Here is a 15285-nt window from a genome sequence, read left to right as displayed (position 1 = left end):
AATAATTCAAAATTTGTATCAACATATTTTACATGAGAAGGTCATGGCAGTGGTCCACCATTTGAAGATTAACAGAAGTTGCATGATGCAGGAAGACATTGATCTGAAACACGAACAAATCAACAACAAAATGGTTTAAAAAGAAAAGAGAATTGTGTTTTGGAATGGAGAAGTTGGATTCCACACCTTAACTGAATTGAGATGCTCTGGCATAAACTAAAAAAGGCTGCTCATTCAAGGTATCCCAGAGATATTTATGAAATGAAGCAATTTTGTATGGAGGAATGGTCTAATATTCCTCTGTGCCGTTGTGTACATCTGATCAGCAGCTACAGGAAACGTTTGGTGGAGGTTCTGCGAGAGGAGGTTCTATCGGTTAGTGAATAAAAGGATTCACATACCTTTTTCTATCTTGGACTGTGAATGATTACATTGTGTTAAATAAGAACATGAAAAGTACAGTTGTTTGTTACTAGTTTAGGCAATTGTGTTTGTCTATTATTGTGACTTGGATGAAAATTAGACCATGTTTTATGAGTAATGCAGAAAACCAGGTTCACAAACTTTTTCTTGCAGCTGTAGCTATCTGAGAAAGGGTATGGAATTACAATCAAAATTATCTTTGTATTATGCAGTCTATTCCTCCACGATACGGTCTGCATATCTCTCCCCTTTATTCAGAATTGGATTTTTAAAATAAATTATGTTGTAATTTATGTTACGGCATAACTTGTTTTGCAACCACAGTTTAATGCAAAGGCATAAAATTACCATAATTTACTAATTAAATAGTGCAAAGAGCAAGGGAATATTGAGGTAATGTTCAGAAATCTTAACGGGGAGGAAGCTCTTCCTGAATTAAGTGGGTCTTTGGGCACCTGCACCTCCACCTTGATAATAATAACAAGAAGTCATCCTGACAGCAAGAGTCCTTAAGGATGAATGCAGCCTTTTTGAGGCACGGCGTCTTGAAGGTGTCCTCAATGGTGGAGAATACAGCCAGACAGAATGCTATTCTATAAGGTATGAGAGCAGAATTAGGCCCTTGTGCCTGTAATAGAGCTAGCTGTGATAGAGCAACCCTCTGTCTCCAGCAATGCTGTGCATTGAAGCCTCCATTCTAGGCTTTAATGCAACCAGTAAGAACACTAGCTATAAAACATAGTCACCAAAGCAACCAGCAAGTTAATAAGACACTTTTGGAATTTGATGAGTGGGGAGCAAGGAGAAATTTTCTGCTGCTGAATCATTAAGGTGTGCCTAATGGAGGGGCTAGTGCTGAATCATCATCTTGGACGCACTAAGCCAAGTCAACATGCAGTAACATTATAAAAGCTGTGAGGAACACTTTGTTTCTGTTGGTTAATCAGATATGTTGCGTAAGCATAATTCAAATATAGTTTTCAAACCAGTAACATGTATTGTTTTGGTATAATGTTTGCTTGTAGAAATTTGACACCCACATGATTTGTGTTCAGTTAATCTAAACTGCAGATAATCTATTTAGAATACAGTGAAGTTCAAATTTTTATTCGTGTTAGAGCAGTTGTGCTTTTTGTGCAGTGTACTTCGTGTTTACGTGCTGTGTTTTGCAATAATTTCCTTGCCTTCAGAAAGGAGAAAATTAAAAACTATTTTAAGGGGCAATGTGGGTATCTGAAGCTTCATTCAACAAGATCATGAACCTTCTTGAAAGCACTTCCTCCAAGGTCTATAGCAAACTGTTCACAAGGAAATTGCAGATATTCGGACATAACTCAGCACATCGAGGGAACAAGTCTTGCCTCCATGAACTCTGAATTCAATTCTTCCTTTCACTGTAAGTAACCAACAAAATCAAAGACCCCACCCACAATGGACTTTCTCTCTTCTCACCTCCCATCAGGTAAATTATTAAAAAAATCTGAATGCATATGCCTCCAGGATCAAAGATGTTGTCTATTCCATTGTTATATGACTATTGAATGGTCCCCCACTATAATAAGATGAACTCTTGGCATCAAACTCTACCTTGTTGTGGTCTTGCACCTGATTAAGTGCCTGTGCTGTCTTTGTAACAGTAGCACATTATTCTGTGTTCTGTTAATTGTTTCCCGTGTGTTACCTCAGTGCCCTGTTGTAATAAAGTTAACTGATGGTATGCAAAAGTTATTTGCTGCACTTTGGTACTGTGACAACAACAAATCAATTTACCAAACATGCCCCTTTACACTAACAATTTTGCTTCTCCATCTTAAAATATGGATGAATGAAAAGTATGTTACATGACTTGTCACAACCTAAATTGTCAGGACATAGCTAAAATTGAAGTACTGTGGCGACCCATTTCCTGGCACATCCGAACTGGCTCACAATTAGCCAGTGTTTCAGCTAAGGGAGATATCCTACGGGGGGTTTGTGAGTACGTGTCTTTTGGAGCATCCACGCCCAAGGGGGGACGGGTTGAGGGAGGCTTAAAAGCAAGGCTGTGTAGTTCGAATAAAGTTATCCTTGACTACAGTTTACCGACTCTGTGTCGTTATTTTAGCGCTGCGTGTAGCACACTGCTACAATTGGTGACCCCGACGTCCAAACGATTTTTGGACCAGAGATGACCGACGCCACCTCTGTTCATGCGGTTTCGTTGAAACTACCCGGTTTCTGGACGCCACAACCTCACCTATGGTTCCAGCAAGCAGAAGCCCAATTCCACGTTCGGCAGATAACCTCAGAGGACACCCGTTACTACTACATGGTGAACTCCCTCGACCAGGACACAGCGGCCCAGGTTGCGGAGTTCGTAACTGGCTCACAATTAGCCAGCGTTTCGGCTAAGGGAGATAGCCTACGGGGGTTTGTGAATACGTGTCTTTTGGAGCATACGCGCCCACGGGGGGCGGGTTGAGGAAGGCTTAAAAGCAAGGCTGTGTAGTTCGAATAAAGTTATCTTTGACTGCAGTTTACCGACTCCATGTCGTTATTTTAGCGCTGCGTGTAGCACACCGCAACAGTACTTTAAATATGTTACATGCTTTAAATTTCTGAACAAGTTTTTTTTGGGGAGAACTGGGACCTTGATTCTTCTGTGCCAAGAAAATCCATTAAAACAATGTTATCTGGGTAGTTAGTGCCATATCCAGATCCAAGGAGATTCGTACAATTGAATGTTTTAAATTTGAAAACCTCAAAGCCCTGTCTACTGCTGTAGCTGTTTAGGAAGGCAGTTGGGCAAATTACCAAGAGTGAGTAGAAGCTCTGTGTCTGGAGTTGGATAAGTGGAAGGATCATCCTCTGTTTGTTGTTGGCAAGGGGTGTGATTAGATGTTGACGGTAGTAGGTTGTAACAATGTCAGTGGAGGTGGGAAGCAAGCAAATTGCCATTAGGACTATTGTAGGATATTATAATTCCTCTGACTTGCAGAATCAGGTTTATTATCACCAGCACGTGTGGTGAAATTTGTTAACTTAGCAGCAGTTCAATGCAATACATAATACAGGAAAAAAAATAATTACAGTATGCATGTATTGAATAGATTAAAGATCGTGCAAAAATAGAAATAATATATATTAAAAAATGGAGGTAGAGTTCAAGGGTTCAATGTCCAGTTAGGAATCGGATGGCAGAGGGGAAGAATCGTTGAGTGTGTGCCTTCAGGCTTCTATATTTCCTACCTAATGGTAATAGTGAGAAAAGGGCATGCCCTGTGTGCTGGAGGTACTTAATAATGGATGCTGCCTTTCTGACTGCTCCTTGAAGATGTCCTGGGTACTTTGTAGGCTAGTGCCCAAGATGGAGCGGACTGAATTTTTAACCCTCTGCAGCTTTTTTTGGTCCTGAGCAATAGCCCCCCCCCCCCCCACCCCCACCAGACTGTGATGTATAACCAACTAATTATGGGCTATTTTACTCCTGAAGCAGGCCTTTATAGAATTCTGCTATCAAATCAGAGTCTGATGGGACTAGTCTGTAAATTTTTGTCTGGTTCAGAGTACAAAAGAAGCCAAGTTTTAATTATACTTCAGCATCATTTTAGGTCTTCATTCCTCTTGTTAAAGGCCATTTTGATGCGATTCAAACACTCCGGATTATAAAATTTAATGAAACGTAGTTCTACAGCTAGAATAATTTCTAGACCCATATACTCTGGAGTGTTTTATAATTTGCAGAAGTCAGGATTTAGTTATTCCTGTCAGCAAATATTGGTTATGTAGTTGCATGTATATTCAGTATTCCTAAACTTCATTTGACAAATCATTATGATTAGCAATACAGTACAAGGGGTGTATCTAGTTTTTCAGAGCCATTTCAACCTGTTATTGGCAGTGCCTACTTTTGGTATTGCAGTCTCAGCACATTAGACAACAGAGAAGTCTTATACCAGTAGTAATGTGACTAGTAAACAACCATTTATACTAACATGAAAGATTAATTCTAAGTATTGTTATGTGTATAATGATATTTTTTTCTCTATTCAATTCTTGTTTAACAAGGCTTTTAACTATGATATTTTTTGTATAATAAAACTGTTGGCAGAGTTAGTGATGTGTCAGCAGGATGTGCTAGCTGGTCAGTTAGGGTTTTTATACATGGAACACTTCCTCTTGCCTCCCTTTAATCACCAGGAGCATCTGTACCTTCTTGCTTAAGCTATTTCCATCCAGAGCCCGAACATAATGTTTAATGTACCTGTAAATTTGAATCAACTGTATGACTAACCAATAGACCGTAGTTTTATCTTTGTCATGTGGAACAATGATGACTTTAGTTGTGACGGTGCATGCCACATGATTTTTGATGTTTCATGTGAATTTTGATGTGTTATTGAGACTTCCATAATCTTTAAATCTTTCATATCTTCCTCCATGACTTCTTTAAAAAGGATTAGAGATAAGAATGGCTTTGGCGCTGGAAACAAGGTGTGTTGGAGAAAGTGGCTTCAGTTAGTGGGCTTTTAAATTCACAGGGACATGATCCTGGACTGATTGTAAGAAGGGAGTTGTTTAGGTGGGGGAGGCTTCTGGTCTTTTATGTTCATCATGGTGTAACGATCCATAGAGTTGGGGGCTTCCTATGGCTGATGTTTTGTGTTGGATCAGAAGTACAAACTTGAAAGGTTTCAATCCATCACTCTGATATTCAAAACTTAACTATCCTCTCTGCATAGTTATGTTTTAAATATCAGTCCATAAACAGGTAATTTGGTCTAAATTTCCCGTACAGTGCTATAGAAAGGAGTTTTGAGAAGAGCATGTCATCCCAAATGTAATTGGAACAAGGAATTACCATCAAGTGCTCAAGTGGAGTGACTTTTAGGAATGAAGTAAAACAACCTGGAAATAGTAATGATAACAATTCCAGGTGCTATGATAGCATAGTTGTTAGTGCAATGCTAATACAGCTCAAGGCATAGGAGATTGGAGTTCAATTCCTGCATCATGTGTAATGAGCTTATATCTTCACCCCATGAACTTGTGGATTTCTTCCAGGTCCTCTGATAGCATAGTTGTTAGTGCAATGCTGATACAGCTCAAGGCATAGGAGATTGGAGTTCAATTCCTGCATCATGTGTAAGGAGCTTATATCTTCACCCCATGAACTTATGGGTTTCTTCCAGGTCCTCTGGTTTGCTTTCTCTCTCACTCTTTCCTCTCCCCTCTGAACCCCCCCCCCCCCCCCCCCAACACATACACATACACAGTCCAAGAACATACTGGTAAATTGGTCATTGTAAATTGTCTCATGATTCGGCTGGGATTAAACTGGTGATTGACAACACGGCTCAAAGGGCCAATAAGGCCTATTCTAAGCTGTAACTCAAAGTAAATTTTTCATTACACAGTTCTGGAGCAGAGGGATTGATTTGAATCTCTAGGCTAATTTTTTTTGTTTTCATAAAGCAGAACCTACCTCCGTCAGATTAAGCAGGCTATTGAATTGGTTGGAGTTTGATTATGGTATAATGTTTTAATGTCTCGGTTGGTAAATACCCTTTATTGGTACTTATAAAAGGGCAGTTATAAATCTGATTTATTGGTTAACTGGTGTGGCCATCCCAGTGCTTCCAAGTTTAAATATAATTTGAAGGTGCTTTGTGACTTTATTTCTCATAATTTCAGTCTAAATTGCCTGTCCTAACTTCATGTACACCTCTATGCTCTACATTGGTCAGATGAGCTTGATGATAATTTATGCATTAAGCTGATCAAACTTCAGCAATATTACTTTTAACTTTTTAAAGTTAATAACCTAAAATTTAATGACATTTTTTATACCGAGTCTCGTTATATTGTACTAACTTTCAAACAATCTTGTAGCTAGATGTATGTAGCAGTGGTTAAAGTACAAATTATGAAAGGTTGCGTTTTGAGTTGATAAATTTATATCTGGGTATTGATTTCTCTAACTTCATGAAGTAATTTTTATAGAAATGTAAATACTGTAGAAATTCAATTTCATTTAATTGCCATCCATCTTATTCTTCTGTAGTTTCTCTAGAAAGTGTGCACGATGGCTCTACATGATGTCGCCCTCTCTGAAGTCAGACAGCTCCTAGTGGAAAATTCTGGTTTCTCTGAAACGGTAAGCAACTGCTCTTCTGATGGCCTTTTTGGGTAAATAAAATCTTGCAGATGACAACTGAAGTAGTTTGAAGTTTCTCCAGTGCCCCTGTGTTAATGGAAGCATGTACCAAGTACAATATGCTGTGTTATTATCCAAGGTTTAAGATAGAAGCTCAAATTGAAAAGCATTTAAAAAAAATTAGTCTTTATGGGGAAAAATGTATAGAGTCTTGTGCTCATGCAGCACGAGGGCATTTGGACCATGCCATCTTAGAAGTGAACTTTTAAGACTAATACTGCCTTTCAGGTCTTGGACACAGCATTACAATACCTCTAATGCTCATTTGGGGGTATTTTAAGTATGGTGTTTTCACCTAATGCTTTTATTTTTAACAAATTATAAATTCTAGAGCTTTGCTTGTACTGTAACCCTTCCCCCTTGTTCCTTTAAACTTCTGCTGCTCAATCATTGACTTCTCTGCGAAAGGAAATAATCTTAATTTTGTGATATCCAGGGCTCTTGTATTTATGCACCTTAATTCAGACTCCGATTAGCCTCAATTTCTGAAGATAAATTCTACCTAGCTCTCCTTTGCTGTGATAACCAAACTTTTCTGACATTAAATAATCTCAAAACAACATTCTCAGATTAGCTTTTTACCCTCCTTGTAATTTGACATCTTTCCTATAACGTGGTGACCAGAACTGTACAATGGTGATCTAACCACGTTTTCCTCCACTTGAGGTTAGTGATCTTGTATTCTTTGCTTTTTCATACAAGGACAAATCCTTTATTCTGTAAGCACCTCCCTGTCTTGGCAATCATCATTGATTTGTTGATTCTGATTTTGCAGATTCTCCCAACCTGGAAATCGAAGACAAAAATATTGAATATTTTGTCTCTTTTCCCCACTGGAGCTTGTCCATAGAGATCCTTTGGGTGCTTGTTTATACACCTGTATGTTGAAGTGCAGAAGTCAAAGTCTATTTAGAGATTATACAGTATATTTGTGGAAGTGAGCTGAGGAGCCAGATGTACTTTATGCTCCTTGACTTTATGCTATGGTTAGCCAGCATTAGTAATGTGAACCTATTCCTTTGGGTAGGATTTTGATTTTTTGTTTGAGATTTATTTATTACATAGGGGCATTGGTCAATTTACACCTAGGGTATTGTGTGCAATTTTGTCTCCTTGCCCAAAAGAAGGATATATTTGCCAAGGAGAGTGCAGAATGAAAGTGCACCAAACTTAACTACTGTTGAACCAGGAGAAGGTGCAATAAGTAGGCCTCTTGAATCAGGATATTTAGAAGAAATAACCAAGAAGATTGAATTATCCTTTTCAGTAAACTTTCAACAGGAATTTTGATGACATGCCTTCAAGTGTTTCTGCATCTTGCTCACAACCTTATTTCTGGAACCTGTGTATTGAAATAAACCTTAAGTATCAACAAGGTTTGCTCTTTTCTTCAAATTCAATATTGCTTCTCACAATATTGTTAAGTTAGTTTTATAAGCTTAACTGATCACGCTGCTAATTTGTACTTTGTGTAAGTGGTGATTAAATTGAAATCCTGGTACTTATCTGAACTGCTTTAGAAGTTTGCAGTCAAACATAATTCCAAGTATGCAATTTGAATGTGGATCAACCCCAGAATTCTACATATCTGAGAAATCAGTGCAATCATTCTCTCAGGTCTTTTAAAGCTTGCACTGTGCCAGACATGTTTTGTCTTAACGTGGAAGTTCACGTGTTTTGTAATTAAAATCTCAAATGTTGGATTTGCTGATCATTTATGAATGGCAAATGACTCCAGTTATCTAAAAGCTTTCTGTTGAAAACCCTTGATCTATTTGAAGAATGGATTTGTACTTTACAACAAAGCAATATTTGAAAGAATCACAAATGGGAGAAATTTTCAATCAAGAAGTAATGTTTTCATGCAGAAAAGGCTAAAGAGCTCTCTAGCTGTTTTGATATTCCAGAGAATAAATTTCTAGTAGAAAAATGTGAATTTCAACACTTGGATTCTGCGAGAAGATTATGTAGAACATCATATTTAAAGATTAGAAGATGCAAGAATCTTTGGAAGCTCTAATGATAAAATAAGCAGACTAAGATGTTGGCAGAAAAAAGAATAGAGCAGAGAGCTAGGTGTTTATATTTTGCTTCCCTCATCTTCGTACTGAATGGAAATTTATAGGCTGGGAATAGACTTTCAAATTGTATTACTACTAAATCCTACTTGAATTTGTGCTGAGAGTAAGCAAGTGTTCTTGACAGAATCTTTAGAGTTGGGATTCATTCTTTTAAGGATGGATAAATAGCAAGGCCAAGAATGTTCTTCTTTGAATTACTTTGCTGATTTTTTTTCAGTGTGATGGAATCGATGATTTTGAATACTTCTAAGGCATCGGTAGATTGATTCCTAATTCTCCAGCTGATTGCAAGTTATGAGAGAGAGAGTGCGAGCATAAGTGGGAATATGTTGAGGTTGCAGTCAGATCAACTGTGAACTTACGAATCATAATGAGGGGTCTGTTGTTTGCTCCCTTTCTCCTGCTCCAAATGTTTATGTTCATTTAAGTCATCAAAAGAACAAATTGAAAGAAACCAGTTCTTTCTTTGAACAAAGCAAGCCATTGTGATTCTGTTATTCTTTGCGAAAGAAGCTGTCATGAACATGGAGAACAAATAATCCAATGAAAGTTTTATCTTAAATAGAAAAATATCAGCAGCAAAAGGATGAATATTTCTTGAAAGCAAGTGAGGAAGGTTTTACTTTGACGAGTAGGGGAGAGTAACCGAACACATTGCACTGGACCAAATGTCAGAACTATTTACATTGTAGATGACCAGAACAAATCAAGATTGATTCTGGGACTGTAGGTTCTCATAACCAAATCACTTCATCCAGGAGCCTTGTTCCTTGTCTCTTATGAATTCTACATTATTTTTTTTCTTTTGCAACAGGCAAATACTAACAGCTTCTACGCACATGATATTAAGGTAACTTTATATTTGAAGTACATGTGGCATTTGGATCAGATAATTATGTGTATGTAAAAATCAAAAAAAATCAGATGCTGTAAATCTGGAATAAAAATGAAAATATTGCAAGTACTCTAAGCCTAGCAAGAATCTGTGCAGAGTAAAACTAAATTAATGTTTTTTATCAGAAGATCTTGCTGAGTATTTCTAATATTTTCTTTTTTATATTAAAGTTTTGCTGATTGCTTATAGTGAATATGATATTTTTAAAACCTTGGCTGCTGTAGAACAAATCAGTAGTTTGTGATCATTAGACCATTAGTGAAATTTACTTTTGCACATATTTTGGTTGCATGGATGTGTGGTTTTATTCAGTATCTCATTCAAAGCAACTGTACATCATATTAACTCATGTTGAATATCAGCTATGAATGAAAACCAAAGAACTGTTGATGCTGGAAATCTGACATGGTAACTGAAAATACTGTAAACATTTAATATGTCACACACATCAGTGGAAGGAGCATCAGTTTGTCATTTTGATTAAAGACTGCATCAGGTATTGTTTCTAGTACTGGAGAATCATAGAACAATATATTACAGATACAGGCCTCTTGGCTCAATGAATCCATGCTAACCACAGTGCCCACCCAGCAAGGCCTAATTTTCCAAGCTCTGCCCATATTCATCTAAGCCCAGTCCCACAAGTACCTATCGTACCTGTCTCAAGCACTTCCTTTGGCAGCTCGTTCATATACTCACCACTCTGTGTGGAAAATGTTGTCCCTTAATCTTTACTCTCTCACTCTAAACCTGTGCCCCAAGTTTTACCTGATCCAAATGTCCAACTTTTTGTAGGTCCCTATTCTTGGCTAGTGGCACACATCTAATTTGTTTTTGTCTTGAAATCAATTTTTGTGTTATCAGGTATTTTTTTGGGAGAGAGATTTTATCTTCCGTTCTGCAGTTCTAAAGTAAAATTGTTCCTGCCTAATTTTAAATGCTGAGAAAGGCATCTGTTTCATGAAGCAGCATGAAGGCAACTAGCTGCATTTTCATGATGAACTTTGCCAGGCTGACATGGGATTGTTGTATAGAAATGATGAAAAGACATTAACCATAAATTAACCATGAAAGATGGTAGAGCAAAAATTATCTATATTGGTTGCTTCACTGCTGATCCCAAGCTGACAACAAATACTTAATTTACAAAAATTTTGCTTTAATTTTGGATACGGATTTGGCTATTCTGATTTCCATTTCTTGCTGAACTGGAATCCATTTGGCATTCCATTTGGGTCTCATTTGAAATTCTTTGCTGGCATATCAGTCTAGATTGCACTTTTTATCTTTGAGGATTTTTGGAAACAGATGGAAGTGAGTTTCCTTTCTTTACATTGGATTGTTGCCCTTAACACTTCCTACTCCCAAGATAATGCTGATTGTGATTAGTGTGGTAAACAGCCTAACATAAATGACATTTGGAAGCTGCTACCACATGTTCACCCTTCTTTGTGTATACAATTTGGTAGTCTGTAATTGAATAATGAGATTGGGTAGTATAAGCTGATTTTACAGGCTGGTTAGTTGGAAGAGGAATTGGGAAGCAAAAGCTACAGATCCTTAATTGACCCAGACAGTCAACACTTGGTATTTGTGATTAAGTGGCTTAAGATGTTTATCATATATTTAGCAGGACATGCTAACTACAACTCTTCATTTTCATTTGAATGTTCTACAATTTTTTTGAATTGGCAAAATAGTAGACATGGGAGACAGTGACTAAAGTGGAGGTGAGAATAACAAATGTTACAGCAGCTTATTCCATCAGAATGGTCCTGAAGCAGAAGAACAAATGATTGAGAATGGGGAGGATGATGAAAGGTTGGAGCAAAAGCTGCAGAATCTGATGGGATGTCATGAAATGAAAGCTGAGAGCAACATCGAGTATGGGTGATATGAAGAGACAACACAGAACAAATTTTGCTCAAGATTGTTAAAGAGTAAAGCACTGGCAATCTTTATCACAAAAACATCAAATTTTGTAAAAAAAAATTAAAACAGACTAAAAATGTTGTTATGCAGTCTTTTGACATGCTGTTACAAAGCATTTCTATCAGTTTACTGATCACTGACATATGATTTTTGTTTTGTGGCAGCAGTTTCAAGAACTTGAAACTGTTCACTCTTTCTGCTGCACATTCCTCATTGAGGACAGGTGTGTGTTTCCTTGATTCCCCTTCCTGAAGTCCAGTGGCATTGTTGTGACACTACTCAGCCAGCCAATCTTTCACATTCCTACACCTCCTCGTCATCTGAGATTTTGCTGACAATTGTATCATAGCAAATTTATGTGTGGTGTTTGTATAGTGCCTATGCATACAGTCATAGGTGTAGAGAGAGTAGAGCAGCAGGCTAAGCACACATCCTTGAGGTGTACCTATGTTGTTAGTCAGGTAGAAGATGTTAGTTTCGATCTGCATTGATTGCGTGGTCTCCCAAAGGAAGTCAGTTGCAGAGGGAGGTACAAACACCCAGGTTTTGAAGCTGATGGAAGTACAGAAGCAATGAATACTGAGCTAGAATCGATAAGCGGCAGCCTGACATCAGGTATTGCTGTTTTTCTAGGTCGTCGAAAGCCAAGTGGAGAGCCAGTAAGATTGTATCTGACATGGGCCTATTGTGGCATAGGCAAACTGCAGTGGATCCAGATTTTTGGGAAGGAGTTGATTTCTAGCCATATTAAATTCTCAGAGCACTTCACAATAGATGTGAGTGCATCTGTGTGATAGTTGTTGAGGCAGCTTGTCCTGCTCTTGGTATGATTGATTACGGTAATAATGACTCTTATTGTTTAGGTGTTTACTTCCTTTAAGTAGCAGCACATTAACATCGTGGTTAGTTCCAGTTATAAGATTGGGGTTCAGTTCCTGCCGCTACTTGTAAGGAGTTTGTACATTCTGCCTGTGACTGCATGGGTTTCCTCTGGGTGTTCCAGTTTCCTCCCATATTCCAAAGACTTATCATAAGACCATAGTGGCCCATCAAGTCTGCTCTGCCATTTCACCAGTCTCCTGCCTTCCCTTCTGTATCCCTTCATGCCCTGACCAATCAAGAATCTACTAACCTCTGCCTTAAATATACATAAAGACTTGGCCTCCATAGCTGCGTATGGGAATGAATTCCACAGATTCACAACTCTATGGCGAAAGGAATTCTTTATCTCTATTCTAAAAGGACACCCCTCTATTCTGAGGCTGTTGTCTGATTTTAGACTCTCCCAACATAGGAAACATCCTCTCCACATCCACTCTGTCAGGGCCTTTCACCATTCAATAGGTTTCAATTAAGTCACCCCTCATTCTTCTGAATCCTAGTGAATGCAGGCCCTGAGCCATCAGACGTTCTTCATATGAGAGGCCATTCAATCCTGGAATCATTTTCGTGAACCTCCTTCTGTGGACATGCTATGTTGGTGCTGGAGACATGGCAGCAATTTCTGCACAGCACAATCCTAGCTGATTTGATTTGATGCAAGTTAATACATTTCATTGTATGTTTCATTGAACATGTGACAAGGCTAATCTTTACCTTTTTTTAATCTTTAATTAATACTGTTAATTATTTTGTCCATGTTGATGACTGCTTAGGAATTCAGGTACACCCTGGCCATATAGAAACATCAAATTCAGTTTTGTTGGGCAGAAGAGTGCCATATTTTTGCATTTGAAAGCGTTTTTCACAATTCTTTCTGTCCTGGCTTAATAAGTGGAAGGCATTGTATTTGAGAGGCAGTGGGCAGCTGGTGAAAGCCAGGAGACTTATCCCACTTCCTAATATGCAGATAGTGGAGGTTGAGAAGAGAGAACTGAGGACTGGCAGCCCACGCTGAGCATGGGTGTAAGCTCAGATTAGTAAAATCAGGGAACAGATGGAAATTGAGAGTTCGGTGAATTCCAGAGCAAGGCTGGTTGAATTCTGAGGATGTAGAGGTACATCTTCCATGTTCCTGTCTAAGAACCTCTGAAATGTCCCTAATTCATGTGCCTCTATAACCAGTCCTGGCAGTGTGTGCCATGTCCACTTCTGTGTGTGTGTCTCTCTGCTCCCCAGCCTATACTTTCCAATTCTTATTAAATTATGCCCTCTCATATTACCCATCCCCACACTGGGGGCTGGGAGGTGTTGGCTCACTGCTCCATTTATGCCTTTATCAATCAGCTCTAGCTATACTAGATGTCAGATGGAAGAAGTTATTCAAAGTACATTTTGTTATCAAATTATACAATATACAAACTCAAGATTCCTCTTTACAGACAGCCACAAAGCAAATAAACCAAAGAGAACCAATTTTTTTTTTTTAAAACTCTTGATGTGTAGACGAACCAAAATATTGTGCAAACAATAAAAAGTAAGCAAATAACATTAGAACTAAGTTCACAAGAGTTCATAGCCATAAAGTCAGTCATCACTGCAGCCAGGAGTCTGTTAGTGGCAGGCCACAGCCTTAGTTCAGCTTAAATGTTGCTGACAGTGAGCTGAATATTGACCCCAGCACCCCACCGTCTTCCCTCTGGTCTGGTACTTAATCTGGCCAAACTTTAATTCAATCCTCCCTATGACCTAGGGCCTGTCACTTGAATATGTTCTCAGGCCCGGGGTCTGCTGCCTCACCTCGGATCTTCCGCTTTGAATTGGCTCCAAGTCTGCTCCAACAATGGTTTGTTTTTTGCTCACTGGTCTAGGCCCCACCACCTCAATTCGGCCCATACATGCTATGCCACAACTATTGTGCACCTTTGAGACTTCAGTTCACACCATAAAAATGACAGGTCATACAAGCAGTTCAAAAGCTCAACTCTGAAAATGGAAGGTCTTGATTTTATGCTCATTCTTCAAAACAAATATTGATCTCTTGGTCAAATTGAACAACTCTCAATATAGTAATATATTAACAGTTGAGTTTTATTCATTTTGGGATATTTCAGAATTTTATGGACTTTAGAGAAAGTAATGATTGGCAGCTATGTATATTTCTTTCACAGGAGCATGACGTTGAAACACCATTTGGTATTATTCGTGTTGCAGTGCGTGGTGCATCTAAAGGAATTAGGCCAGTCCTATTCACTCTTCATGACATTGGGATGAATCGTAAGTAGTGTGAACAGTTTCTACCCATTCAAGTAGTTCTTCCAGTCTTTCGAAAATTTAGCAGTTGCAGGTGAAGACTGTAACAAGCTTTTTGCCAAATTGGGTTTGGTCTTATTCTGAGACTTGAATGAACCAGTTTTAATTGTGCCTATCCAAACAACATGAATTTCTTGCTGCAGATACTTTTCAGTAGGTTGCATAAATTCTTGATATATTAGAAATAATGGGATTTTGTTCTAAATGATATATTTCAGATCTGTCTACTGATATTAATGAAACTTGTAGGTCACATTTCTGAGTTTGCGAATCTGTTAAGAATGAAATCTCTGAATATGTATCATATTTGAGCTGTCTTAAACTTTACAGAATTCAAGTTCTTTGCAATAAATTGTATCTGTATCTATAGTCCAAATTACCTAAGGATGAAAAGTCAAAAACTTGAAACTATACATTCTTGCTATTTAGTCTTCCCACAAGAAACCTAGAACATCATGGGATAGTATCTGGTTCTTTGGCCCAACATATCCACGGTGACCATGATACAATTTTAACTAATTTCATTTACCTGCACATGGTGCATATCACTCTACTCCCTGTCTGTT

General features: G+C 38.2%; 1 protein-coding gene across 4 annotated transcripts in view; it reads left to right on the top strand.

The window, feature by feature from the left end:
• The window catches only part of LOC132396849 (protein NDRG1-like), a 73710-nt gene that overhangs the window by 14561 nt on the left and 43864 nt on the right, over positions 1-15285 (top strand). For 2 of the 4 annotated variants that reach the window (XM_059974836.1, XM_059974844.1), the window contains exons 2-4: positions 6467-6559; positions 9515-9550; positions 14578-14683. In XM_059974836.1, coding sequence (XP_059830819.1) covers positions 6488-6559; positions 9515-9550; positions 14578-14683 — 214 coding nt within the window. In that variant the 5' untranslated portion in view covers positions 6467-6487. The remainder of the gene's footprint in view (positions 1-6466; positions 6560-9514; positions 9551-14577; positions 14684-15285) is intronic. The other 2 variants (XM_059974853.1, XM_059974864.1) reach the window with 1 other exon arrangement.

This window comes from Hypanus sabinus, chromosome 1 (assembly GCF_030144855.1).
Source record: "Hypanus sabinus isolate sHypSab1 chromosome 1, sHypSab1.hap1, whole genome shotgun sequence".
NCBI lineage: Eukaryota > Metazoa > Chordata > Chondrichthyes > Myliobatiformes > Dasyatidae > Hypanus > Hypanus sabinus.
This window is presented reverse-complemented; position numbering and strand designations above follow the sequence as displayed.